Here is a 27,070-nt window from a genome sequence, read left to right as displayed (position 1 = left end):
ATATATCTTCTTTGGTGAAGTGGCTGTTGAAACATTTTGCCCATTTAAAAAAGTTGGGTTGTTTGCCTTCTTATTATTTAGTTTAAAGGGGTTTATATACATTCCAATAAAAGTCCTTTGTCGGATATTTGTTTTGCAAATATTTTCTCCCCATCTCTGGCTTGACGTTTCATTTTGTCAACAGTGTCTTTTCAAGACAGAAAGTTTTAATTTTGATGAAGTTCAATTTGTCAAATTTTTAGTGGTTCCTGATTTTTGTATACTATCAAGATTACAAAGATTTTCTCCTATATTTTCTTCTGTATTATAGTTTTAGCTCTTACATTTATCTGACCTGATTTTTACATACACTTCTGAAATTAATAAAATTGTTCAAAAAGAATAGGCATGGAAAATCAGAATGAAATTATTTAGCCTTTGTAAGACATCATCGTTCCCTAGGCCCCAGGTTTGATGTGACATTTTAGGCAATATTGTTTCTCACTTAGTTGTGATATGATGACTTTCTTGATTTAGGTTTCTATTGATATCTGTTGTCAACAAGAGAGCAAAACCAACGTGACCTGCCAGTGTTCAGTGAATAGTTCCCTCAACTTGGAATGTTCTTTCTCCTTCTGAGAAGTAAAGGAAGGGAGACATTACGTGAGTTGACACCACTCCAGGCTCTCGTCCAAAACATTGTATGTGCCTCTTTCACATGAGACTGAACTTTCAAAACTCACCGGTCCCTACTACACTGCAAGCTGTTGAAAGTCAAGACTTGCGTGTTATTTTGTATCCTATGTTTGAGATGTAATTCAGTAAGTGTCTTCTGAATGAAAGGAGGAATTCCTGGGTCTCTGCTGTTCTGCTGGTGAATGGAAGCTACTAGGTAGTGTGTGTTGTAGTTTCAATGTCCAATCCTCATGAACTTGGACCACTTTCCTTTAAAGCCATCTCAGTATCCCTAGGGCTTAGCACGGTGCCTGACATGCAGTAGGGGACGAACGGCAAAGAGAGAAGGGGAAGGAAATTTGTACAAAATCCCAAACTCCACCCTTTATGACTTCAAGCAAGGAAACTGAGCAACCTTCAGATGTAACGTATGACGACAAATATTCGGGATATTCAACTCCTTCTGGGCAACACCGCCAACACCTCTGGGTTAAGTCCCTTATTTCAAATCTTGTGGGCTTGCGTGGACCCACGCTTTCCTACTAGGAGAATGCCAGGAAGACCGAAATCCTAAGTCTGGTGGATTTATAAGACTCAGAACTCACTCCCTGCGCGCACGTCAGCCCTGGTTACTTAGCAACGGGATCGATCGCTCGGCGCTCGACTCGACCCGGCCGGACTGAGACAAGGCGTTCCGGGCCGATTCTCTCACGGCCCGCCCACTCCGGCCCGGGTCCCCGCGCCGCGCAAGCGCGGAACGGGGTGGGTTGGGGGAGGGGGAGTAGGTGCGCGGTCGCCGCTTGCGGGCCGCGGCGGGGAGGGGCGCACGCACAAGGGGCGGGGCGGCGGGCGCCGAGAGTGGCTGAGGAGCCGGAAACGCGCCTTGGAGGGTGCGGCCCTGAGGACACTGCGGGTTGGGCCGGGCCGGGCCGGGCGGGAAACATTAGGCGAGCGGCCCCCGGGGTGGAGGTTCGTGCTGGCGGGGAGGGCCCTGAGGCGAGCTTTGCCCGGATGAGGAACAAAGCGGTGGGGCAGACCTGCGCGCCCCCCGCGCGGCCGGGGCGGGGCGAGGGCGGCCTGCGGGCCCCATGCCGGCGAGCGGGCGACTTGGCCCCCCTTGGGAGGCAGTGTCAGCAGGCCCGGGCTCTCTGGCGGCGAGGGGACGGGGGCTGCATCCTTCCCGTGTTTTGGTGACCGACCTTGTCCTCCCCCTCAGGTTAGGTAGCCCCCCTCCCGAAGCTTCTGGAGGAAAGGCCCCGGGTGTCCCCCGGCATGCCTTATCTCGCGGCGGGGTGCGCGGCCGCCGGCCCTCGGGAGAAGTTGGGCTGCCCCGGGCGGCCCCGGGGACGAATGGCCGCGTTTGTGCAGCGGTTGTAAGCAAGATGCGGTAGCACGTGACCCTGGAACGCAAACCCTGATGCCGGTTCTCCGCCACCCGTGTGCGCTTTTCTCTGACACTTGGCCCCCAGCAGATGCATCACAGGTGAGTAGCTTGGTGGGCTCAGCGTTGGTGACATCTTTGGAAAACATTTGGCAAATACGACTTAAGAGTGCCTTTGTTTTTGGTGCCATTGGTCAGGTTACAGGTGCGATTGGCAAGTGGGTTTGTCCCAAAGGGAACAAATCATCCAGAAACCAGTATTGGGTTGAATATACTCTCATTAAACTTGATTTACTCCAAATGTGAGTAGTTGTTCCGAATAGCCATTAAGTCGATTGTTGGCTCGTTGGACATCTTTATCCTTGCCTTTGAGTTATTTGCGCGTTTAAGAATATTTTTATCTGGATTTCGAAGTGTGTTTCTAGTTCATCACCATGTTTCACCTTGAATTTTGGTGGTTACCGTCTGGCTTGGCTGGTAATGTAGAGAAATTAAGTTATTAATTCTGCAGGCTTCATGTTAATGTTGAAAGTACTTCGTGGTACCATGCCACTACAGCACAGAAGTGTGCCAGAGAAATAGTTACGTTTGGCCATTCTTTATGAGCCCTTTCATAGGCTGTATGTTGAGGATAAGGAAGATAAAAAAAAATTCAAATTACTGAAACTGTCCATTGCATTTGCAAAGTGGCTGCATTTCAGTTAGCTTCTTATATGTCATTTTAAGGAAAAGTCGTAAGATCAACAAATGGTTCATACATAGGTCACATAAACTAGAGAAGGTGAAGGATATGATTCTACAATGAATGCATAGGGAAGAAGAGCGAGCTTAGTTAGTATCTTGATTCTGGCCCTTCCCCCAAGATTGCTTCCTGGCATCCCATATGAGAAAAGGAGCTAGAATAGAATTGCACTTTGGAATGAGGGAGTCTTTTGAGGCTCATACTGTAAATTCCCTTCATCTGCTTTCTCTCTGTGGGATACTAGTTACCTTTGGTTTATGGCTGCTGAGATCATCACATTTTAGTGACTCACAACAAAGCAGAAATCTGCTGAGCCTCTCACATTAAACTCCGGTTTGAACTGGTTTGAGAAGGCCTAAGAGTCAACCTAGAAACACCGTTTTGATTTTTATCTTGAGATTAGGTGCACAGATTAATACTCAGAAATTTTCAGCATGGAATTTGAAGCTACAGACTTTTAATTGTACTTAAAAAAATTATCGTAACCAGTTTTTTGTAGGTCATTACTGCTCCAGTGGTTGTGAAGTTTTAGTTAATGTTTGTAGCTATAAAAAGTCACAGGAAAAGTCTGTTTTAAACCACCCCAAACCCAGAAACCTTCAAAATTGTTAGCTATCGTTTCTTTACTTTAGGCTATAAGGATTTTTGCATTCTTTTATCGCATAATTACTGTTATTAATGTGCTGTCTTTCATAAGGTGTACCTCATTTGCCATGTGTTGCTAGTTGTCTTTCTAGTAAAGATGAGTTTGCATTGCTTCATCCAAATCAAATACATATTTCAGAGTGCCTACTCTATATAGGGTATCGCCCTCAGCTTTGTACACTTTATTAACGTCTGGGAGCCTAGTTTTATGAGATACCTAGCCCGGGGTAAGGTTGAAGCTTATGGATAGAGAATAATTCAGGAATAGGTCTATGTGGGACTTTAAACGTACTCCACAATATAAATACACAGATCATAAGTGTTGGAACTGTAAAAGGCAAAAAGTTTTTTTATTGTAATTGTCTTTTTCTAGTCATAGTTAAGAGTTCAGATTTCTTAAATTAGGCAGACCTGGACTTAAATGCCAATTCTGTGACTTACTAGTTTCTTAAATTAGGCAGACCTGGATTTAAATCCCGACTCTGCCACTTACTAGTTAATGTAATTTTGGGTTAAGTTTCTTAGCCTGAGTCTCAATTTCGTCATCTCTAAAATGGGATTAAGAATAATACCTACATCACAGTAGTTATAAGGATTAGGTGAGGTAATTACATGTTATCACGTAGCCCAGTGCCTAACACCTAAAGTAAGGGAGTAATAAGTGTTAGTTATTATTATTTTCATGTTGATTGGTAGCTGACATTGCCATTTTTCAGATTAAAAACCTATTAAGTTTTGCCTTCACTGCTAAGGAGTGTGTAGACCGATTTGATTCCCCTTCCTGTTCTTCACCCCTCCCATGTACATAGGTGCACACACACGAACTTGCATCACTGTGATAACTCAGTATAAGCATTGGAGGTCACTGGTGACCTCCTTTGGATAACCTGTTGGCTGGCCTCTTGAAGTTGTTTATAATATGGCAGTCTCTAATTTCTGACACAGGAACTAATACTTACTGATAACAATCTATAGTAGTGTCTTATTCAAATCAGTATACTCTTATTCTAATGACTTTGTTAATGGCACTACAAGATGGATTTTATGGAAAAAGCAATTCTCAGATTCTTCAGCCAAAAATGGTCTCTAGATAAAAAAGGTTTGGTGTATTGAAAAACTTTTTGACAGTATTTTGCAGCATGATCTGTGTTCTTTCATTTCATTGCTGTGTGATTTGGGGCATATGACAAGCCCTCTTTGAGCCTAATTCCTTGGTTACCTTATTTTGAAGAATTGGTGAGCAAATATGAAGTAATTTTTTATAAAGTATCTAGCAAAGCTTACCTAATGAACCTTGATATGTGGAGGATATTACTAAAATTATTGATTAATTATTAGGATATCTATACAGAATTTTAATAAAATGCTGACCCATGGAGAAGCTATGGTGCTTCTTTACACGATTGGTAATCTAATTCAGACCCAGTATCACTTTAACTCCTGGTAAAAGGAATTAGTAAAAATTCTTTGAGTAAGTTAAAGCAAACTGTCTATAAAACTCCTGGTTTGAAGTAATAAGCCAGTCGGAGAAACTAAATACTGTGAAGGAAAAAACTTAGATGAATTTAAAAAAAACAAACCCTCGTTGCCAGTGTGCTCTAAGGATTGCAAACTTTGCTTTAGATAGTGTGCTTAGGGTTTGGAGCAAGGCACACCTGAGTTAAATCCTGTTAATCCTGTTTCTGCTATATGACGGCTGAGTTAACATCTCTGAATCCCAACAACACTAGTTATCAGGGAGCTGTGAACATAAAAATGAAGTCATAGTTGGTTAAGTCCCATTTCCCCACCTCCATTGTTTCAGGTTCTTCAGTACCTTAAACAGAGTCACTGAGGTAATTTTTTGCATAACTGGTTGTGTCTGCTCTTTCTTAGGATGAATGAAATGAACCTGAGCCCAGTGGGGATGGAGCAGCTGACTTCATCCTCTGTGAGCAATGCCTTGCCAGTCTCAGGGAGTCACCTGGGGTTGGCTGCCTCACCCACTCACAATGCCATCCCGGCCCCAGGTGAGTGGTAAGGGAGAGTGACTGAATTTCAGCACTTAATTGCATTATCAGTTCTAAATGGAGCCTATAGGGGGGTCAAAGCCCCTTTAAGAGTGGAAGGGAGAAGCCCAGCAGGTCTAAATTGGTGGTTCCACATGTGGCAGCAGTTTTTCTAGAGTACTGAAGTCCTAGTGAACAGAATAGGAGCAGCGGTTTTTTCCTGGTTGTTCTCTTCTTGGTTTAGTGGCCTTTTGTCTAGAGCTGTAGTTGATTTGGCATTTTATCTAGCGTTACCCATTCATCTGTTTTCCACCTTGGCATTCTGTCCCTGGGTTATTAGGAGAGAATCAAAGTTACTGTAATAACTATTCCTAGAACACATGGGAAATTCAGCTTTATTTTCTATGATACCTGAAACTGGCAACAACTGCAAACACGCCAGACCTAGAATTATGGTCAAAGAGGAGGTTTCAGAGATGGAGCTCCTACATAGAACTCCCCCTGAGCCTCAGTACTGGGACAGAATAATAGTATAGGAAAAGCTCATTTTTCCCCATCACTGTACTTTTAAAACCTTTTTATCTGGCTAGTTCAATTTTTTCTTTCTGTTGAAATGGAAACGAAACAAGTAAGCCATTGAGTCTTACACTGGCAAGATAGTGATTCTTCGGTCTTTGACATTGTAATGTATTGGATTTTATCAAAGTAAGACTTAATGTTTAAGAGTATTTTAAATCTATAAGTTGTTTAGTTCTCTATAGAGAATTACCTGCTTAATTACTAATATGCAGCCATTAAATAAGGTTTGTCTAAACTAGTGTCTCTTCACATTTCTTTTAGTGTCCACGAAAGAAAGTTTTAAAAAAATTTATTACTTCTTTTTTTTTTTTAATTAATTAATTAATTTATTTTTTATTTTTGGCTGTGTTGGGTCTTCGTTTCTGTGCGAGGGCTTTCTCTAGTTGCGGCGAGTGGGGGGCCACTCTTCATCGCGGTGCGCGGGCCTCTCTCTGTTGTGGCCTCTCTTTTTGCGGAGCACAGGCTCCAGACGCGCAGGCTCAGTAGTTGTGGCTCACGGGCCCAGTTGCTCCGCGGCATGTGGGGTCTTCCCAGACCAGGGCTCGAACCCGTGTCCCCTGCATTGGCAGGCAGATTCTCAGCCACTGTGCCACCAGGGAAGCCCCAGATATTTATTACTTCTTAACTCATTTGAGTATCTCTTAGGCATTCAATTTAGTGGACACTCTTATTGAGGAGGAAAAACCTATTAAAAAATACTGCCACTGGCAAAAATAATGCGAATCAGCACTGCCCAAGTTGGTGATTGTTCATTATGATACGTAGGCACAGGGTCACTTTAGCACTTGCAGATAGATATAGTCCAAGGTAAATATAAAGTGTAAATTTTTAAAAATCATGAAGTACAGCATATATACAAAAGATTATATGAAAATATGTATGTACAGTTTTACATTTAGCTTTACATTAATTTCCAAGTAGAAGCATTTTTTAAAAATTAATTAATTAATTAGTTTATTTTCTTGGCTGCATTGGGTCTTTGTTGCTGCGCCTAGGCCTTCTTCAGTTGCGGCGAGCGGGGGCTACTCTTTGTTGTGGTGCACGGGCTTCTCATTGCAGTGGCTTCTCTTATTGCAGAGCACGGGCTCTAGGCACAAGGGCTTCAGTACTTGTGGCACGTGGGCTCAGTAGTTGTGGCTTGCGGGCTCTAGAGCGCAGGCTCAGTAGTTGTGGCGCATGAGCTTTGTTGCTCCGTGGCATGTGGGATCTTCCCGGACTGGGGTTCTAACCCGTGTCCCCTGTATTGGCAGGCGGATTCTTAACCACTGCATCACCAGGGAAGCCCAGAAGCATATCTTTTTTTAAGTGAAACGTTCTCACCATATAAAATGGAAAATATAATAAAGTGAAAAAATAAAGAACTCTGGGGACTTCCCTGGTGGCACAGTGGTTAAGAATCCGCCTGCCAGTGCAGGGGATATGGGTTCGAGCCCTGGTCCGGGAAGATCCCACGTGCCGTGGAGCAGCTAAGCCTGTGCTGCGCCACAACTACTGAGCCCGCACGCCACAACTGCTGAGCCTGCATTCTACAACTACTGAAGCCTGTGCTCCGCAATGAGAAGCCACCGCAATGAGAAGCCCCGCACCGCAACGAAGCGTGACCCCCGCTCGCCACAACTAGAGAAAGCCCTGCCTGCAGCAACAAAGACCCAAATAAATAAATAAATAAATAAATAAAATTCTAAAAAAACCAAACAAACAACTGTTCTATCACTACTCAGAGACCACTCTGAACTTTGAACTTCGGTATGTTTCTTCCCATTCTTTTTATCTCTAAATAATTTGTTTTCTTAAATTGTATTTAAACTAGGTTTTTAATTGTAATTAAATATTTTGATACTTAAGAGCAATAGACAACTGGATGATCAAGTTGGCATTTTAAAACTAACTTGACTAAATTTAGGACTTGTTTGTGGATGTCTGCACAACACTACCTATCTGGGGATGTAAAGGGCTGCTAGGTGAGATTTTTGCGCATTGCAAAAACCTTCCTAAGAGTTTAGCTAGTGATTACAGAATTTTAAAGTACTTACTTTTTTTTTTTGAATTAATTAATTAATTAATTTATGGCTGTGTTGGGTCTTCGTTGCTGCGAGTGGGCTTTCTCTAGTTGCGGAGAGCGGGGGCTACTCTCCGTTGCAGTGCGCGGGCTTCTCATTGCAGTGGCTTCTTTTGTTGCGGAGCACGGGCTCTAGGCATGCGGGCTTCAGTAGTTGTGGCTCGCGGGCTCTAGAGCGCTGGCTCAGTAGTTGTGGCGCACGGGCTTAGTTGCTCCCGTGGCATGTGGGATCTTCCCTGACCAGGGATCGAACCCATATCCCCTGCACTGGCAGGTGGGTTCTTAACCACTGCGCCACTAGGGAAGCCCTAAGATACTTACTTTTAATGGAGAAAAAAAAATTTTTTTTTGTAGGGCTGCCAGTGGCGATTCCAAACCTGGGTCCCTCCCTGAGCTCTCTGCCTTCTGCTTTGTCTCTCATGCTCCCAATGGGTATTGGGGATCGAGGGGTGATGTGTGGGTTACCTGAAAGAAACTACACCCTACCTCCACCACCTTACCCCCACCTTGAGAGCAGTTACTTCAGAACCATTCTACCTGGTAAGTGTTATAGTTATTCAGGAATTTAGAAGAAAGAATTCAGCCAACTCTTAACTTCAGTTCTTGAAGACTTGAATAACACTTTTTTCTGTTTGTCACTATTAGATATTAATCTATGTGGGAAAAAATTGTTCCTTTGGTAGGAACATTCATGTACAAGTTTTTGTATGAACGTATGTTTTACTTTTCCTCTTAGAACATATAGATAACATATTAACATAGCAATTTGACTAAGCTTAACTTCTTAATGACACATAAACAGTTTTTCTCGTCTCTAGCATCTCCTTGGTTCAGTTTTTATAATTCTGCAGTTGTAATTCCTATCAACCACATGTCCTGCTTACAGTGTCATTGCTTATTATAAATTAAAGTTTATTGAATTTTTATTCTAAAAGTATTATATACTCATTTCAAAAAATTTAGCAAATAAGGAGGAAGAGGAATCATTCATAGTCCCATCATCCATCTTTTTGGTGTACTTCTTTCCTGTCTTTTATTTTTATGTATAGGTTTTTACTGTTTTTCGTAATTAAGACTATATAGTACTTTCTATACAACTGTGTACCCTTTTTTTACTTAATATTTTTCTCTATTTTTACATAGTTATTTTTCCCAACTGCTATGTGGTTTTCATAATTATCCTTTTTAATGACGCATTATATTCTACTGAGTGGATAGTCCATGGTTTATTATATCAATCTTTATTGTTGGACAGTTTTTTCCAGTTTTTTTAATTACCGTACATGAATGTCTTTGTGTATAATATTTACAAAATGTATTTAGGGGAGATTACCGTAAGTGGAATTTCTTGTGCAAGAGGGTATGAACATTTTTGAGGTTATTATTATAGATACTTTCCAAAGAGGATTTAGAAATTTAGGCTCCTAGTGGCAATGCAGCAAGTACCATTTCACCACATCCTCATAAGCACGAGTGTTCAAATATTTTTTTCTGTTTTAATAAAGCAGGTATAATTGTGACTTGTTTTGAATAGAGCCTAATGTTTTATGATAGTTTAATAAGTTAAAAATTATATTTAATTTTTATTTTTCACATGGAAAATCTGCTTTTAAATGATTTTACCTTTTAACTCTTATAGAGCAGATTTCAGCATCTTAAGACTCAGGAACTACAGCCATGTATATATTAAAGGCAGCATTTATAAGTGATTAATTTCTAGTGACTTCAAAGGAACATAGTTAATTTTTTATGATTTCTGAGTTTCACAGGAAATACTGAATTGTGGTATATGTATGTTGCTATTTATAAAGTATATAGATATCAAACCAAAGAAATAGGTAGGAGATTATTTTAATTTAGTTACATTTGTAAGGAATTTGGAATTCTTTATATTTAACAATATACTGAAAAATTCCTGATATCTCATCTTTTCCTTTTCTCAGGCATTTTATCTTATTTAGCTGACAGACCACCTCCTCAGTATATCCACCCTAACTCTATAAATGTTGATGGTAATACAGCATTATCTATCACCAATAACCCTTCAGCGCTAGATCCCTATCAGTCCAATGGAAATGTTGGATTAGAACCAGGTATTGTTTCAATAGACTCTCGCTCTGTGAACCCACATGGTGCCCAAAGCCTTCATCCCACTGATGGCCATGAGGTGGCCTTGGACACAACAATCACTATGGAGAACGTCTCTAGGGTCACCAGCCCGATCTCTACAGATGGAATGGCAGAAGAGCTTACCATGGATGGTGTTGCAGGCGAGCATACCCAAATCCCAAATGGCTCCAGAAGTCATGAACCTCTGTCTGTGGATCCTGTGAGCAACAGCCTTGCAGCAGAAACTGTAGGACATGGTGGTGTGATACCCATTCATGGGAATGGCCTGGAGCTCCCTGTGGTCATGGAGACAGACCACATTGCAAGTCGGGTCAACGGGATGTCTGACAGTGCCCTCAGTGACTCCATCCACACCGTGGCCATGAGCACCAACTCTGTAAGCGTGGCACTCTCTACCTCACACAACCTCGCCTCCCTAGAATCTGTTTCCCTCCATGAAGTTGGCCTAAGCCTAGAACCTGTGGCTGTCTCCTCCATCACCCAGGAGGTTGCTATGGGGACAGGTCATGTAGATGTGTCTTCAGACAGTCTTTCTTTTGTACCACCTTCACTGCAAATGGAAGACTCCAATTCAAACAAGGAAAATATGGCAACCTTGTTTACAATTTGTGAGTGTGCTTAGCCTTTTTCTTTTGGAGATATTGATAGAAAGGGCCATCATCCTTAACAGGTTTAGTCACAAAGTCAGGTGTTAAGGGAGTATAGAAAATAACTAGACTTTGGAACTTTTATTTGCCTTTGTATTGTCCTTTGTATTAATGTGGTGCCTTTTCCTCAGGTAAGCCAAACAGTATATAGACATTTTGTTGGTTCTTATAGCATCTTCCTGAAGTAAGGAAACAGTCATTTCTGTATTTTACAGGTAAGCTTAGCCTAATAATACTTAAGGTATTTCCCAAGATTTCACAGACAGTTAATTATAGAAGTAAATTTCAGTAAGGTATTCTGTGTGACATGCCATTTGCTTTTTCAACATAAGACAAATTTATTAGATCATGTGTAATATAATTCACATATGCATTTTAAAGTGTACAATTTAGTGGTTTTTAGTATATTGACAAGGTTGTACAACCATCACCACTGTGTAATTCCAAAATTTTTATCGCCCCATAAAGAAACCCCATTAGCAGTCACTCTCACCCCTGCCCCCCATTCTCAGGCAACCACTAATCTACTTTCTCTGGATTCAACTATTAGACATTTCATATAAATGGAATCATACATTATGTGGCTGTGTCTGGCTTCTTTCCCTTAGTATAATGTTGTGATGGCTCATCCATGTTATAGCATGTATTAGTACTTTATTCCTTTTTTAGAAGAATAATATTCCATTGTATGCATATACCGCATTTTGTTTATCCATTTATCTTTTATGAATATTTTGTTGTTTCTCCTTTTTGACCATTGTATTCAATGCTGGTAGGAACATTCATGTACAAGTTTTTGTATGAACATATGTTTTTAATTTTCTTGGATATGTATTAGGAGTGGAATTCCTCTTTTTGAGGAATTGCCAGACTGTTTTCCAAAGTGGCTGCACCATTTTACATTCCCAGCATCTGTGTATGAGGGTTCCATTTTCTCTACATGTTTGCCAAGACTTTTTTTTTTTTTAAATGGCCATTGTAGTGGGTGTGAAGTGGCATCTCATTGTGGTTTTAATTTGCATTTCCTTAATGACTAATGATGTTGAACATCTTACGTGTACTTATTGGCCATTTGTATATCTTTGAAGGAAACCTGTAAGCATTTTTTGCAGTATGAAGTCTGAATCTCCTTTGTTTGAAGAGTTAACATGGTTTCTTATTAAGAGCATTGGAGAATAAGTTCTCATAGAGTGTAGGGGATCTCTAGTCTGATATTCAAAGAATTTTTAATCAAGTAGTACTCGAAGAAGTAATACATTATTACTGCTTTGGCTAAATATGAAAACTTACTGATATTTTATGCCATTTAAGTGGTAATTTCTAATGGATTGCTTAGGAGAAAAAGGCACCTAGAAGGTTGTGATTCTAAGGTTTATGTATTTACAACTATTTTGTGAATGAATTTGGAAAGTTTGAACACAGTCATTGACTAAATAGGGTCATGAATACTACTGTTAAGGTAACAGTGAGAAAGGAAAGTAAAAGAATAGAACAAAAGATTTATAGAGGAGGACGCTCCTGAGCTTGTAAAAGTAAAGTTACAGTAAGCACAGAAAACAGTATATGAATTCAGCATTTTTTCTGACAGTGCAAAAAGACTGCATGAACAATTAAGAATTAAGAATGTTAAGCAAATATGTCTGGAAGAATATGATTCACCTGCTGTCCCAAAGAGCAGGTTGCATATTTTTTTTGTCTTAAGAGCTTGTCATCAAAGCCTGATCAGCCAGTTTGTTAATAGTGAAGCAGAAGAGAGCAGTGGTGCAGCTGGCTCTGACTCTGTTGTGCTGTGTTGTCATCTCTGTTTTGGCTTTGCATCGCTACAGCATTTCAACTCAGTTTCCTCTTATAGTTTGGTAGAATTGGAATCTTTTGGACTTCAGAACATCATATCTGAAGGTATTACTTATCTACTTAATGTAAGGAATAATATACTTGATTCTTGAAGTAATGTAGTGTTATTTTTTGATCAGTCTTTCTCTTACGCACTGAATAGAAAACTTGTCCAGTTGGATCAAAAGAAAAATATCAAATCTTGCTGAAGAGAGAGATAACAGTGGATATATATTTTAGTGTAAGAAAGTGGTTCTTTGATCAGAGAATTTCTACTAGAACCTTGCTTCGTACTGGTTACATTTTAATAATTTGTATTTAAATAAAAAAGCAGGTGGTCATTCATTTGCCTGCTAGAACTGACCCCATTTATGTCTCAAATTTCCCATCTGCAGGGTGCACTCTCTGTGACCGAGCCTATCCCTCAGACTGCCCAGATCACGGACCAGTGACTTTTGTTCCTGACACTCCAATAGAGAGCAGAGCGAGGCTTTCTCTCCCAAAACAGCTTGTTCTCCGCCAGTCAATTGTGGGAGCAGATGTTGGTAAGACCCTTGGAACCATAAAACCCCATCAGAGGTTCTTCTTCCTTTGTAGGGTAGAGTTGTAAAAGTGGATGGTTATAATTTAGTGATTATTTGGTTGATCCAGAAGTCAATTTGTAGCTGAAGATTTATCCTTTTACGGAATATTTGTCTTGTCCAGTGGTGACAGCAGTACATCAAGTTGAAAACTTTATTGGGAAAGTTCCCCTTTCTTAGAATCAGAATTGAATAGAGGAGAGAATCCTAGCCTGAGTCTTTGAAGACTTGACTTTTATTTTCAGCTGTATCATCCACTATCAATAATCATGACAAAGCACTCCTTGAAACTTGGTTTCTTTTATAAAACATTGAAAATTCACCATTGATAACTTTTTTATCACTAAAGATATTTACATTAGATGTTTGTAAATTGCCTAATACTCCTTAGGTAAAGGTAATAAGAAATGTAGACTGCCAAAGTATGCTTATTCATATTGGAATTTCACATGGTATCTGAATCACTGTGCCCTTCTTTGAAAATACAATACTAGGTTTGTTATTCTTTCAGGTGTAACTTAGGCATGGGTCAATTGAAAACATTAAACAGCTTAGATAATAAAGAGCAGTGCTTTAAGCACAAGTGATCTTAGAAGTTTGATTTATTTTGTAGTAATTGCTTTACATTTTTATGATAGAATAATGTTCTCTAGTCTTTTTTATGTATCAACTCCAAAATAATGTATTTGGAGGGACATGGTTTGGTTCCTTGTGTATAAAAATGGGTTCAGGAATTTCTGATACTGCTTCTTACTCTGCTTATTTCTTCTGAGCCTCTATCTAATCTGTTTATTACTTTTTCCTTATTTACAGGATAGAACCCATAAGACTTATCTACCTCTCAGGAGTGCTAGAATATCAGTAGTACTTAGGTTCATTGAAAATAAGATTCTTTGCATGAGTTAAGCTACTCTCTTCTCTGATTAGATGTTTAAATCATTGATTGTGTAGTTCATGTCCTTCCACTGATAGGTGTATGGACTGGAGAAACCATTCCTGTGCGGACTTGCTTTGGGCCTCTTATTGGCCAGCAAAGTCACTCCATGGAAGTAGCAGAATGGACAGACAAGGCGGTTAATCATATCTGGAAGGTCAGTGTTTATGAAACTTTTCTGTGACTTTTGGATGCTTTTACTGTAATGAGGTAGTTAAAAGCAATGTAAAAGTCAGACTTAGCCAAGATTCATACAGTGCCTTTCACTTATCAGTCATTTAACAGTACATTCTTTCTGTTCTTGGTAGCCAACTTATTACACATAGCAAAACATCAGGTATTGAATATGGAAGATAAACTGTTTTAGTCTCCATTTTGTTAGATAACCCAATGATTATTCATTTTTATTGTGGCAGCTGAGGCCATGGACTTTGTTTATATGTTGAAAGTCTTATTTTGTAATCAACTAAAACATTCCTCAAATATTTAGCTTGGGAAACAATTCTAGAATTGGAAGCTAAGATTATTTCTCTAGTTTTCTAATGGAAGGGGCTAGAAAGTTAAGTTTTTGATATAAACAGCTTTTCCTATAACATGTTTATATAGAATCTTAGTCCATAGGTTGAGAATGATACCTGCAAAAATTGACGTAAGGGGGAAATGGGTCTTGTGATAGTTGGAAAGGTAGAGTGCCACTGGCATTGGGGACTTTAATTGTGGTATCCAGAAGTAAACATAGAGGAATGCTATGTGCATTGGAGAAATAATGAGAAGAGGTGGTTCTCTGACCTTAATGTCCATTCATGTGGTAGGTGATGAAGACAAGTAGAGTGTTTTTTATGTCTTTTCCAGTCAAGCCAAAATGTGAATAATCAAGAGCAACATGATTCTATATGCTGAGCACTAACTGTAGGTCTCTAGTGGTCTTTATTGTATTGCTGGAAATAGGGAGACTGGTGAAATGACAAACATGTGAGAAGACAACCATATATTTTCACACTGACTAGGAAAGCTGGTACCTACTGCAAAGTAAATGAGATTATTGCTAGACTAAACTTAGTAGCATTGTGTATCACTTGTCAGTTCATCTGATGTGTATGTTTGCCTTTTGTTGGCAGATATACCACAGTGGTGTCCTAGAATTCTGCATCATTACAACAGACGAAAATGAATGTAATTGGATGATGTTTGTGCGCAAAGCCAGGTAAGAGTAGACTTGGATGAAAGGAATAGTTAAGATTCGGCTGTTTTTCAGTAGGAAGCTTTGAATAAAATAGGGAAGAATCGAAGAATCCAAATGACAGTGATATCTGAACATACCTTAAAGCTAAGGCTTTTCACCTTCTTCACCCCAGTAGTTGTTGACTAAGGGTTATTATAAATCAAAATATAAGAAACTATCCTTTTTTTATGAACAGTTTATTCAACTTACTAATGCAGTAAGGAATGGTACAATTACCATTGACCTTGCAAGTGGGCACCTTTTCTTTATATTAGCTATTAGTCAACTCCTTAGGCTGCTTTTGTGGTTAATTCTTGTTCAGGTATCTATTTCTTTGTCTTTGTCATATTGTTTTAAGACTTTATTTATTTTTCTTCCAGTAACGGACTGTAGTATTTCTGACTACAAAGGGCAATATTGAAGTAAGAATTCTGTTTCTGTGCAAGTTACTCCTGATAGGTAGTATAGGGAATTAGAGAAATGACCCAGAGAAATAGTACATCTAAGTTTTCATATAGGATTTTGCTGTAGGGATATGATGTGTTTAGTATATATTTCAAAATTAATATGCTTGATGGGAGTTCCCTGGTGACCTAGTGGTTAGCATTCTGGGCTTTCATTGCTGTGGCCTGGGTTTAATCCTTGGTCGGGAAACTGAGACCCTGCAAGCCGTGTGGCGCAGCCAAAAAAAATTTTTTTTTTTTTTTTTTTTTTTTAAAGATACCAATTGTACTTGAATATTTGTTACTTTATTTATTTATTTATTTATTTATGGCTGTGTTGGGTCTTCGTTTCTGTGCGAGGGCTTTCTCTAGTTGTGGCAAGCGGGGGCCACTCTTCATCGCGGTGCGCGGGCCTCTCACTGTCGCAGCCTCTCGTTGCGGAGCACAGGCTCCAGACGCGCAGGCTCAGTAGTTGTGGCTCATGGGCCTAGTTGCTCCGCGGCATGTGGGATCTTCCCAGACCAGGGCTCGAACCCGTGTCCCCTGCATTAGCAGGTAGATTCTCAACCACTGTGCCACCAGGGAAGCCCAAATTTTTTTAAATTAATAAAATAAATTTAATATGCTTGATCTGTTAAATGTGATAACTTAGGAATCGGGAAGAGCAGAATTTGGTGGCTTACCCCCATGATGGAAAAATCTATTTCTGCACCTCACAAGATATCCCTCCTGAAAATGAACTGCTTTTTTATTACAGCCGGGATTATGCTCAGCAGATTGGTAAGTTTATGTAAGACTTGTTTGCTATGAATCTAGCATAGTAAAAGCACCAAGGACCAGTAGTAAAGTTTTGGTAATGATTCACATGTAAGCTGAAACAAATCACATACCTTTGTGTATGTAAAAGCAGGATATTACCCCATGTTAAAAGTGTTAAAATCCGTGAGATTCTTCATAAGCTAATTGTTACTGACCAGGCAGTATGAACTTTTGTGTTAGGACTTTCATTTGGGGAATTTGAAGTTCCTAAGTTCCTTTTGGACCATTACAATTTAATTTCATAAGGGACAGCAAAGCTTCTTGAGTTGGTTTAACCTTCATAGGCTTTTTCTTGCACTGTGTCCTGATGACAAGTGATGTTTAGGAGTTTGTGTATACTACAAAATCTTAAGTTTTTTGCCTAGGAAAGGTGCCTTATAATCCAGTTTTTACCAGGTGTTCCCTATGTATGTGCCTGACACGCTATTTGAGATGCTGGGACTAGAGCATTGAACAAGATGTTTTAATTTTACAGGTAGTGTGCAAGCTGGAAAGTTTGGTAGAAGGGAGAATTATAAGCAACAATTACTAATATCAACAAGTTTTAAAATTTAAGTATCAGGAGACATTGAATAATCTTTCTCTTAAGGTGTTCCTGAACACCCAGATGTGCACCTCTGTAACTGTGGCAAGGAGTGCAGTTCCTATACAGAGTTCAAAGCCCACCTGACCAGCCACATCCATAACCATCTTCCTAGCCAGGGCCACAGCAGCAGCCATGGGCCAAGCCACAGCAAAGAAAGGAAGTGGAAGTGCTCCATGTGCCCCCAAGCTTTTATCTCTCCTTCCAAACTTCATGTTCACTTTATGGGTCACATGGGTATGAAGCCCCACAAGTGTGATTTCTGTAGCAAGGCTTTTAGTGATCCCAGCAACCTGCGGACCCACCTCAAGATACATACGGGTAAGTTGTGTTGGACCATCAGAGTGGAATTTTGCAAAATTAGAAATTAGTAAGGCCTTGGCAGCAAGATAGTCTTGCAGGTAGAGTTGAGATCAGATGTTAGAGAATGAATCCAGCTGGCTGTCAGTAGGACTTCGTTGGGTCATAAATCTTGGTGGGATAACTGTGCCTCCTCAGAGAGTATTACTTCTAGTTATTAAGATGCTTCACTTTCCAGGTGCCCCCACCATAGTTTGAAGGTGACTGGGAAAATGCAGTTAATAATCAGGAAGTTGATGTATGTGTTTGGACCTAAAGGGAATTCTACAGAAACAGCCTGAGCCTCCCATTAGAGCTCACCCCTGGTCACCAGCCACAGCCAGTTTCTTTCCTTTGAATATTGCTCAGTAAACACTGCCAAAATTTGTTGAGTTTCTATTTTCTAAACTCCATACAAACCAACCCCTTTCTCTTAGCACTTATTTTTTTCATTTTTTTCACTTACTTTTTTACTTTACTATAAAGTAACTTTTAGTTTCGTTTTCTTGGCTGGGTCATTCATTCTCCAAATCTTTGAAAGGAAAACTCTTCCTCATTCTTTTCCATTAAGACTGAGTAGTCGCAGCAGAGACCATATGGCCCACAGGGCTTAAGATTCTGACCGGCCTGTAAGGAAAGGTTTGCTAACCCCTGACTTAGAGTAACTTTATTTCTTTTTTTTTTTAATATAAATTTATTTATTTATTTTTGGCTGCATTGGGTCTTCGTTGCTGCGTGTGGGCTTTTCTCTAGTTGCGGCGAGCGGGGGCTACTCTTGGTTGTGGTGCGGTGGCTTCTCTTGTTGCGGAGCATGGGCTCTAGGTGCACAGGCTTCAGTAGTTGCGGTGCGTGGGCTCAGTCGTTGTGGCTCGCGGGCTCTAGAGTGCAGGCTCAGTAGTTGTGGTGCACGGACTTCATTGCTCCGCAGCATGTGGGATCTTCCTGGGCCAGGGCTTGAACCTGTGTCCCCTGCATTGGCAGGCGGATTCTTAACCACTGAGCCACCAGGGAAGTCCCTATTTCTGCATTCTTAAAAGGATTTTATTTCATCCCTGGTTTATGAGGTCATATTATATGTTTTAAAAAAGAAAACTGAAATGTAGGTTGTAAAAATATGTTTGCTTATAGGCAAGTACTAGATTTCATGAGTTTTTTTAAAAAAAATAATTGAATTAAGTTGGGCACTGGGGTTATAAGTGATTTTTTTTCCAGAGTTTATATCATGTGTTAGCTCTAAACATTGAAAAGTGTGTGTGTGTGTGTGTGTGTGTGTGTGTGTGTGTGTGTGTGTGTGTGCTGTGTGTATAGGTAAGCAGTCCTAGGAGGTCAGATTTGTTAGCTTCACTAGCTTTAGTTGCAGAATATAAATTCAGTGGCTCTGAGTGGCTCTGGGTAGACAGTCCCAGAAAGTGAAGTTCCAGTTCACAGTCAATTCTGTTTTATTCCTGCCTCTGCCACATACCCATACAATGTGCCTCTTCATCCTGAGAATGCTCGTGGCAGTTTTATTCACGGTGTGGTAATTCGGGTTGATGTGCAGGTCAGAAGAACTACAGGTGCACTTTGTGTGACAAGTCTTTCACCCAGAAGGCTCACCTGGAGTCCCACATGGTTATCCACACGGGCGAGAAGAACCTCAAGTGTGATTACTGTGACAAGCTGTTCATGCGGAGGCAGGACCTCAAGCAGCACGTGCTCATCCACACACAGTGAGTCGCCTGCAGCCCGACGCCCCTCGGGCGGGGGACGAGGCTTGTCATCTGTCTCCTGCCTTGGCACCCGTCTGTGCCTCCTGTGTTCCGCGTAGCCAAGCAGAGGTTGGAAAACTAACGTTTTGGTTTATCCTGGAAGATTTCACTTGTTTGTTTTTTTTATTTTTTACCTCTACTCTCTGTATTTCCTTTTTTTTCATATTTTCAAAACATCATTAATTTAACAAATTTCTAAGTATCTCCTTGATGCCCAGCACTGTGCTAAGTGGTGAAAATACACAGATGAGATGTTCCTTTGATTTAAAGAGCTCGGAGAGCATTAAGAGACAGAAGAATAATTGCTGTACTGTGTTGCAGATGTCAGGGTAAGCGCTGGGTCCTGAGAGACCAGAGAGGAGGCCCCAGCCCAGCCTGCAGTGTCCTGGGAAAGTGTCCTGGTAGTTTGAACAAGTATTAAAGGAGATAAATTAGGGTTATTCAGGGAGACAGTGAAGGGTAAGGGATGAGAATAGTGTTCTAGACAGATGAAACAGAGTATGCGAAAAGGACTGTGAAATGCGAGTGGTTCTTTTCTTTTTTTTTTTTTGGCTGCGCTGTGCGGCATGCAGGATCTTAGTTCCTTGACCAGGGATCGAACCTGTGCTCCTGCAGTGGAAGCACAGAGTCGTAATCACTGGACCACCAAGGAGGTCCTGCTAGTGGTTCTTTATAGTTAGAGCACTGGGTGTATGTGAGAGCGAGGGAGAGAGAGGCAGCAGCCAAATCATGAAGAGCCTTTTATCCAACTAAGAAAATTAAATTTCATTCTGGAAATAATGGAGAGTCACCGAAGCATTTTTCCTACCTATGTACCAGGAACTATTCCGTGCTTTGTGTGTGTGCGTGCATGTGTGTATTTTAATTATGGCATAAAACACAAATTTTACTGTCTTAACCATTTTTAAGTATATAGTTCAGTAATGTTAAGTGTATTCACCTTCTTGCACAGGCATTGAAGGATTTTAAGGGAAAGAATGTCATGGTGAGATGTCCATTTTATAAAGATTACTCTGGCAGCCAGGAAAGGGTGATTGAAGGAGTTGAAGGCCAAGTTTTGGGAGACCTATTAGGATTTTATTGCATGGATCCAAGTGTAATTAATTGCCCAGCCTGTGTTGGTTACAGTAGTAGTAGAGAGAAGAGAACAGATTTTGTGGTTCTGAGCTTTTAGCAAATGTTAGAAGAAGGAGAAAACATTAGCTTGAATTATTATTCAGAAATCCATAAAAAATGGAAACTTTATATTCTTATTATGGGTTTTAGATAAATATTTTGCTTTCATATCAGCTCTTTTATCTGATTCATAGCCACAGTGCAACCTGAAACACTAAAACATCCAAGGAATCTGGATCTACATTCCTAACTCTCAAAATGACCTTTTAAAACAAAGTCTTCATTAGTGGTTTCATTTTTAGTGTGAAATTTTAGAAATTAGACACACTAATTATCAAATATTAGATATGATTGTACATAATTAGAGCTGAAAGAGATCTCTGGGATCATTTTGTCTAGCTGCTTATGTTAGTCAGCTTGAGCTGCCATAACAAAATACCATAGACTGGGTGGTGGCTTAAACAAAAGAAATTTATATTCTTAAACTTCTGGAGGCTGGAAGTCGAGATCAGGCTGCCAGCATGGTTGGGTTTTGATGAGGGCCTTCTTCCTGGCTTGCACATGGCTGCCTTCTTGTGTCCTCACATGGTGGAGAGAGCGAGCAAGCTCTGGTCTCTCTTCCTCTTCTTATAAGGACACTAATCCCATCATGGGGGTCCCATCCTTATGACATCATCTAAACCTGATTACCTCCCACAGGCCCCCACCTCCAAATACCATCACGTTATGAGTTAGAGCTTCAACATACCAATTTAGGAGTCGGGGTGGGGGGATGACAAATATCCAACCGATAACACTGCTTGTGATAATCAGCTGGGAAATGTGAAAAACAGTGATTGGTGCCAGGGCCCCAGCTCCAGGGATCCTAATTTAGTTGGTCAGGGGTAGAGCCCTGGCCTTGGTATTTTTAAAAAGCTCCCCAAGTGAGTCTAATGTCCAGTCAGTGTTGAGTGCTACTGAGTTGATCCAAATGAAAGACTTGTTTCACAGTATCTCGGGCAAGTGGCTATATTGTTACTTCTTGAAAACCATACATAAAGAGGAGTTATTCTCTTCCTTGACCTTGACTTTCTATTCTTTCAAGTGATACTTAAATTTGTACTTGCTTTTATGGTAGCCATTTCACAGCATAATGAAATAGAAATTATTTTGAGATTAGTCATAACTGTTTATCTCCTTTTGGGTTGGAAATTGGCTTTATCAGATATTGACCAATGAAAGCAATTTTCTTAAATGTGAATCTGGACACTTTCTCATGATGACAAAATATAATAAGCCTCTGCCAAACTCCCATGGTATAAAAATTTTCAGGGATTGAACCCAGGCCCTCGGCAGTGAATGTCCTAACCACTGGACTGCCGGAGAATTCCCCAACCAGTATTTTTGAATGAGACTTCCTATAGAGATCATTGGTAAAATTTTCAGATGTTTGTATCTTTACTTTTAGGCATTTCAAAATGCATATGTTAGTATTGGAATTCATTCTATTTATCTGCTTAGAGAAGAACTATAGCCGCTAAAGCCAAATGTAGGAGGAGTTCCTCTCCCAGTGTTCCCTTGGGAGTTTAAGGCATGGGACTTTGCCCTTCCTCTAAGAAAGGAACTTGAGAGCAAGAGTGGGGTGCTTGTTCCCTAGGCCGTCATCTTAGTCCCGTGGCTTTGTGATTTATATCTCCAGCCCTATATAACTAACCATTCACTCAGCATCTCTGAGTTCTGGATGTCCGCTAGGCAGCTCAAACCTGATAAGTCCAAACCTCAACTCTTCGTATTAACCCAACAAACTTGATTTTCCCCAGTGTTCACCGGCTCAGAAAATGATACCACCATTCATCCCAGTGGCTCAAGCCAAACACCTTGGAGTCATCCTCAACTCAGTCTTCCATTCTTTCCTTCATTCAGCTCTTGCCTGGTTGAAACCACCAGCATCTTTTTTATGGACAACTTCAGTAGTGTCCCAGCTGACTTCCCTGCTGCTCTTCTCTCTCCTCATCCATTCCCCAACACAGATATACACACAGGTGTCACACACACATACTGTATTCGTCCATAGTGGCCAGAGTGATACATTTAAAACATAAGTCAGATTGTGCACATCTCCAGTCGTGATTCTTCATTGACTAGAAGTCCCTTCATGATGTGGTAGTGGTACTTGGCTACGTGTCCCACTCCATTTTTTATTGCTTTTCTCATACTGTTCTATTTTACCCACATTGGCCCTCCCCTTGCTACTACTTCAGCATACTGAACACAGTCTCAGGGCCTTCGCACTGTACTGCCTCTGCCTAGAAACTTCTCCCTCTGGATATCTCCCTGTCTTCCTCCCTCACTTCATTCAGGTTTCTGCTTAAGTTCATCATTTCCTCAGAATGGCCTTCCTTGATTATCTTATCTAAAACAGGACTCTGTCACTCTTACCTGGCTTCATTTTTTTTTTTAATAGTATTTATTACTATCTGATACCACATTATATATTTTTAATTTGTTTATGGTGTGAGTCCTCCACTAGAATGTAAGCTCCATGAAGGCAGGGACTGAGCTTTCCCTGTCGTGTAGCTCCACAGACTTCTTCTCTGCCATGTCCTGCTGGGAGAAGGTGGTAGAAATGCTAAGGAGACCAGGCTTCAGAACTTTCCACTGCACCCTCACACTCCATCAAGGATTTTAACCCCCTTTTATTTGTTTCACATATTGGACTTTCATTAAGACATAGGCTTCAGCTGCTCAAAAAAAAAGTTTAAAAATTCCTGCTCTGTGTGATCCCTAAGTTTCTTTTCAGCTCTAAATGTCTAGGCCAGGTTTACTCCACCCTTGACACTAGTGACATCTTGAGCCGGATAATTTTTTGTTGTAGGGGCTACCGTAACACCATAGTTAGATACCATTGTGTATTGGTCAATTGGCAAATGTTTTCAAATTTGAGTTTTCCAATTGGTAAGAATGTGGGGCAACGGGAACTCTCAAATGGCTGTTGATGGATGTGTATATCGATACAGCCATGTTGGAAAACAGCTTAGCATTATCTAGTAAAATTGAAGATGTACATATCCTTTGATCCAGCTATGCCTCTCCTGAGTATATGCCCTAGAGCAGCGGTCCCCAACCTTTTTGGCACCAGGGACCGGTTTCATGGAAGACGGTTTTTCCACGGATGGGGGACGGGGATGGTTCAGGCGGTAATGCAAGCGATGGGGAGCGGCCGATGAAGCTTCTCTTGCTCACCTCTGCTGTGCGGCCCGGTTCCTAACAGGCCGCAGACCCCTGCCCTAGAGGAACTGATGCGTATGCAAATCCACACACCACTGTAGAAATGTTCATAGCAGTCTTGCCTGTGGTGATAAAAAACTGGAAACCACTAGAATACCCATTAACAACAGACAGAGCCAGTGCCACAGATAAGTTGTGGTATATTTGTAAGTAGCTTACAGCCATGGAAGGGAGCGAACTACTGATACAGCAACTTGCTTGAAATTCAGAAACATCATATTGAGTGAAAGAAGCAAAACAAAGGAGAGATACATACAGTACAATTCCATTTACATAGAATTCTAAAACAAAATCAGTCTGTGGTGTTTAAACTACAAATGTTTTATGACTCTTCTATATGATATATCTCCTGTAAAAAAAAAATTTGATTCTACTTGGGTAGAGCTTCTCTGACAAAGGTCTGAGGTTGTGCAGAATAAGTGTGTGCCTCAGTTGTCATTTGTAACCCCAAATCAAATGTTTTTTTTCTTGTGTTCCTCTTAGAGAACGCCAGATCAAGTGCCCCAAGTGTGATAAGCTGTTCTTGAGAACAAATCACTTAAAGAAGCATCTCAATTCACATGAAGGAAAACGGGATTATGTCTGTGAAAAATGTACAAAGGCTTATCTAACCAAATATCATCTCACCCGACACCTGAAAACCTGCAAAGGGCCCACCTCCAGTTCATCAGCACAGGAGGAGGAGGAGGAAGATGACTCGGAGGAGGAGGAGCTAGCAGACTCTGTGGGGGCAGAAGACTGTCGGATTAACAGTACTGTGTATCCAGCAGAGGAATCTCTGTCTACACATAAATGAAAGAAAAAGAAGCCAGCTACTTTGGATGGAAAATACAAAAGGGAAAAACACACATAACCAGTTATCCACTACAGTGGTTTTTATGTAAAATAATTTCTGATTTCCTTCCAGCCAACAGTCAAAACAGACTAAATGGGAACGGATAAAGCACTTATAGAAGAGTATCCTAATGAAAACACTTTAAGAAAGATTGAGAAAAGAGCATGTATCCTGTTTTTAAGTGGCATATGGGGAGGAAAGTGTCAACTTTTGAGATCTATTCTTTATTTACATAATTGGGTGATACATTTATGCCTTAGTCAGAGCTGCTCTCTGCCCAAACAAATCAGATTTATTTTAAATTCTTTCATTATTCCATTTTTCTCCCAACCCACTGATTTGGTAGCACTCTAAACTTGGTCCCTGCCTTACAGTCGTCCTGATTATGGTTCTGGTGTTTTGTTTTATGCAGACTTGTGACTTAAGCTCATCCCAGAATGGATTGGAATATAACAACGTTAAGCTTGTTACTCTTGACTGCAGCTAACAAGTTTAAAGCACCACCTGCCTTAATCTCTCCTGGCTGCTTGGGAATTTAGGGTAGCTCTTGCTTCCCAGGATTCCAGCAGGTACCTAGAGGGCAGATAAAAGAGGGAGCAACCAGGCAGTAGGCACTGATGGCGAGAAGAAAAGGAGAGATGCCTGGGCCGCTGTCCAAGAAACTAGCTTTGATGGAAGCTGGGGTAAGAGATCTGGTGGTGGTTTCTTAGAGGTCTTTGTAGGTTTAGACATGTCTCTGTCTCCAGTGAAGCCTCCAGCACCCAGACAAAGGGGATCTGGGGGTGTAGCAAGCCAAGTAATGCGTGCTGCGTTGTCTCCTGATAACAAGGACATGTGGACTCAGCTGGCAAAGTGGTACCTTGGCCCATGGAAGGAAGGAGGGAATGATCCTATCTGGCTTACCCTATGAAAAGGATCAAGACACCATTAAAATGTTGCCAACTCAGAATGACAGATGACACGTTGGTGCATTTGCAAGGTTAGGCCTTCCCACTTGTCTGCAATGAAGGACCTCATCAGTTAAGCACGGTGGATGCCAAAGGATTTGGGAAGTGCAGAAGGTTAAATGGTCACCACAAGGGTGTGTCTTCAGGGTCCCAGCTTAATTCATCTACCCATCTGATCTTTCACCTTGTCTCTCATGCATCTCCTGCTTTCAGCAAGAAGCAAACACATCTTGAAGTTGACGGTTGATGGAACATGCTCTCCTGCTCTAAGGCACGACCTCTGGGCTGGAGTAGAGAGAACCTTGGTGGGAAGGTTTTGCTGCTAATGTATTTATGGAATGAATGTATTTCATTCAAATCTGTATTCCTCTGGGAAGGATTAAAATAAAAACTTTTTAAAAAATACGATTCCTCTTGTAATCTCATTTTGTGGAGGGAGAGGAATGAGTCTTTTTAGGGGAAGATGAGGTACAACTTGAGTTTTTCTTAAGGTCAGAAGTGGAGAAAGTATTTCCTAAGTACTGTAGCTTTGGAGTTATATTTTTGCGTGCTTCTGCATAACAGTGCTTAAATAAACTATGCTCCCTGCGTTTCCAGCTCTCATCCCTGCCCTCTTCCTTCCTAAGGTAGTGCCTTTACTTTGCTGTCTCCTTGGAGAACTACAGGTCTGCAGTTGAGGGAGTTGGTGAGGTATGGTGGTTAGCGGTGGCTGTCAACACTGGGTCGTGAAGGCGTCATCAGGGAGCTCTGGTGGCACTGAGGCAACTCTGAGCTCAGCCTTTTGAGCTGGTAAAGGCGTCCTGTCCCCAGGAAACCACCGGTGCTAGAACTACAAGCACCCTTTCTCCCTTTAACTCTGGCTCACGCTGGGTTAAATTTCTTCTTTTCCAGGTGCTAGTTGAAGTGCTGCCCAAGATAGTTAAACCTTATGTAAAACAATAGAAGAGGAATTCTGGGAAATAGTTAAAGTGAAAATGTAGCTGTTGTTGCTTACAACTGTGTCTTCCATTTTTTTTTTTTACCTCTTAGACTTAAGTGACACATTATAAGTCATTCTCACAAGATGAGTAAATTAGTAGCTGCCCCTTTGACAAGATTTTACTCTGAGCCTGCCTTGCCCGTTGCAGGTGGCCTCATCTGTTGCTGCTGCTGGGATCAGTCTGCTGTTGGGTAAACGGTCACATTCAGAGGCAGGATATTATGAATGTGGGCTCTGTAGCCCTGCTGAATGTTCTCCAATCTGGGCTTTGCTGCACGATGGTTTGGAAAGCTTAGTCAAGTTATGTAACCTCTCTGTGCCTCTTTTTACTTAACTGTAAGCAGAGACTACTAATAAGAGTTCCCATTTCATAGTATTGTTTGATGTTAATTCATGTAAAGGGCTGGCACAGTGCTCAACATACAGTGAGCACTGGCTAATATTCTTTAGTTTTAGATTATCCTAGCACAGATTTCTATCCTTAAAATATGGCTGTTCATGACCCAAGAAGTCCTAGATTTTAGTAAGACAAGTCAAACTGGCACGACTTGAGTTTTCAAGGCCAAAGCCTAGAAACTATTTAGTTTGCAGTCTTCTTG

General features: G+C 40.9%; 1 protein-coding gene across 9 annotated transcripts; it reads left to right on the top strand.

The window, feature by feature from the left end:
• The first annotated feature begins 1,483 nt into the window (after positions 1 to 1,483).
• On the top strand, positions 1,484 to 25,912 carry PRDM4 (PR/SET domain 4). 9 transcript variants are annotated; one of them, XM_036865827.1, is made up of 12 exons: positions 1,484 to 1,544; positions 1,871 to 2,137; positions 5,298 to 5,431; positions 8,403 to 8,588; positions 9,992 to 10,786; positions 13,054 to 13,203; positions 14,191 to 14,330; positions 15,292 to 15,377; positions 16,491 to 16,618; positions 17,247 to 17,561; positions 19,120 to 19,288; positions 24,194 to 24,535. In XM_036865827.1, the coding sequence occupies exons 2-12, from the start codon at positions 2,127 to 2,129 to the stop codon at positions 24,504 to 24,506; spliced, it is 2,427 nt and encodes an 808-aa protein (XP_036721722.1). In that variant the 5' UTR covers positions 1,484 to 1,544; positions 1,871 to 2,126; the 3' UTR covers positions 24,507 to 24,535. The 9 variants fall into 9 exon arrangements, 8 of the variants coding, with proteins under 8 accessions (XP_036721722.1, XP_036721723.1, XP_036721721.1 ...); XM_036865828.1 differs by having other exon boundaries at positions 1,537 to 1,623; positions 14,212 to 14,330; XM_036865826.1 differs by lacking the exon at positions 1,484 to 1,544 and adding an exon at positions 1,562 to 1,623.
• The last annotated feature ends 1,158 nt before the right edge of the window (positions 25,913 to 27,070 follow it).

This window comes from Balaenoptera musculus, chromosome 10 (assembly GCF_009873245.2).
Source record: "Balaenoptera musculus isolate JJ_BM4_2016_0621 chromosome 10, mBalMus1.pri.v3, whole genome shotgun sequence".
Classification (NCBI taxonomy): Eukaryota; Metazoa; Chordata; class Mammalia; order Artiodactyla; family Balaenopteridae; genus Balaenoptera; species Balaenoptera musculus.
The sequence above is the reverse complement of the archived record's forward strand: the minus strand, read 5'-3'. Positions and strand labels throughout refer to the sequence as shown.

What these genes read in the sequence shown, in the direction of transcription:
- PRDM4 (XM_036865827.1), top strand. An exon ending in GGCAACCTTGTTTACAATTT is followed by an intron (nt 10,787 to 13,053) that starts GTGAGTGTGCTT and finishes TCCCATCTGCAG; the next exon opens with GGTGCACTCTCTGTGACCGA. An exon ending in CGGTTAATCATATCTGGAAG is followed by an intron (nt 14,331 to 15,291) that starts GTCAGTGTTTAT and finishes TTTTGTTGGCAG; the next exon opens with ATATACCACAGTGGTGTCCT.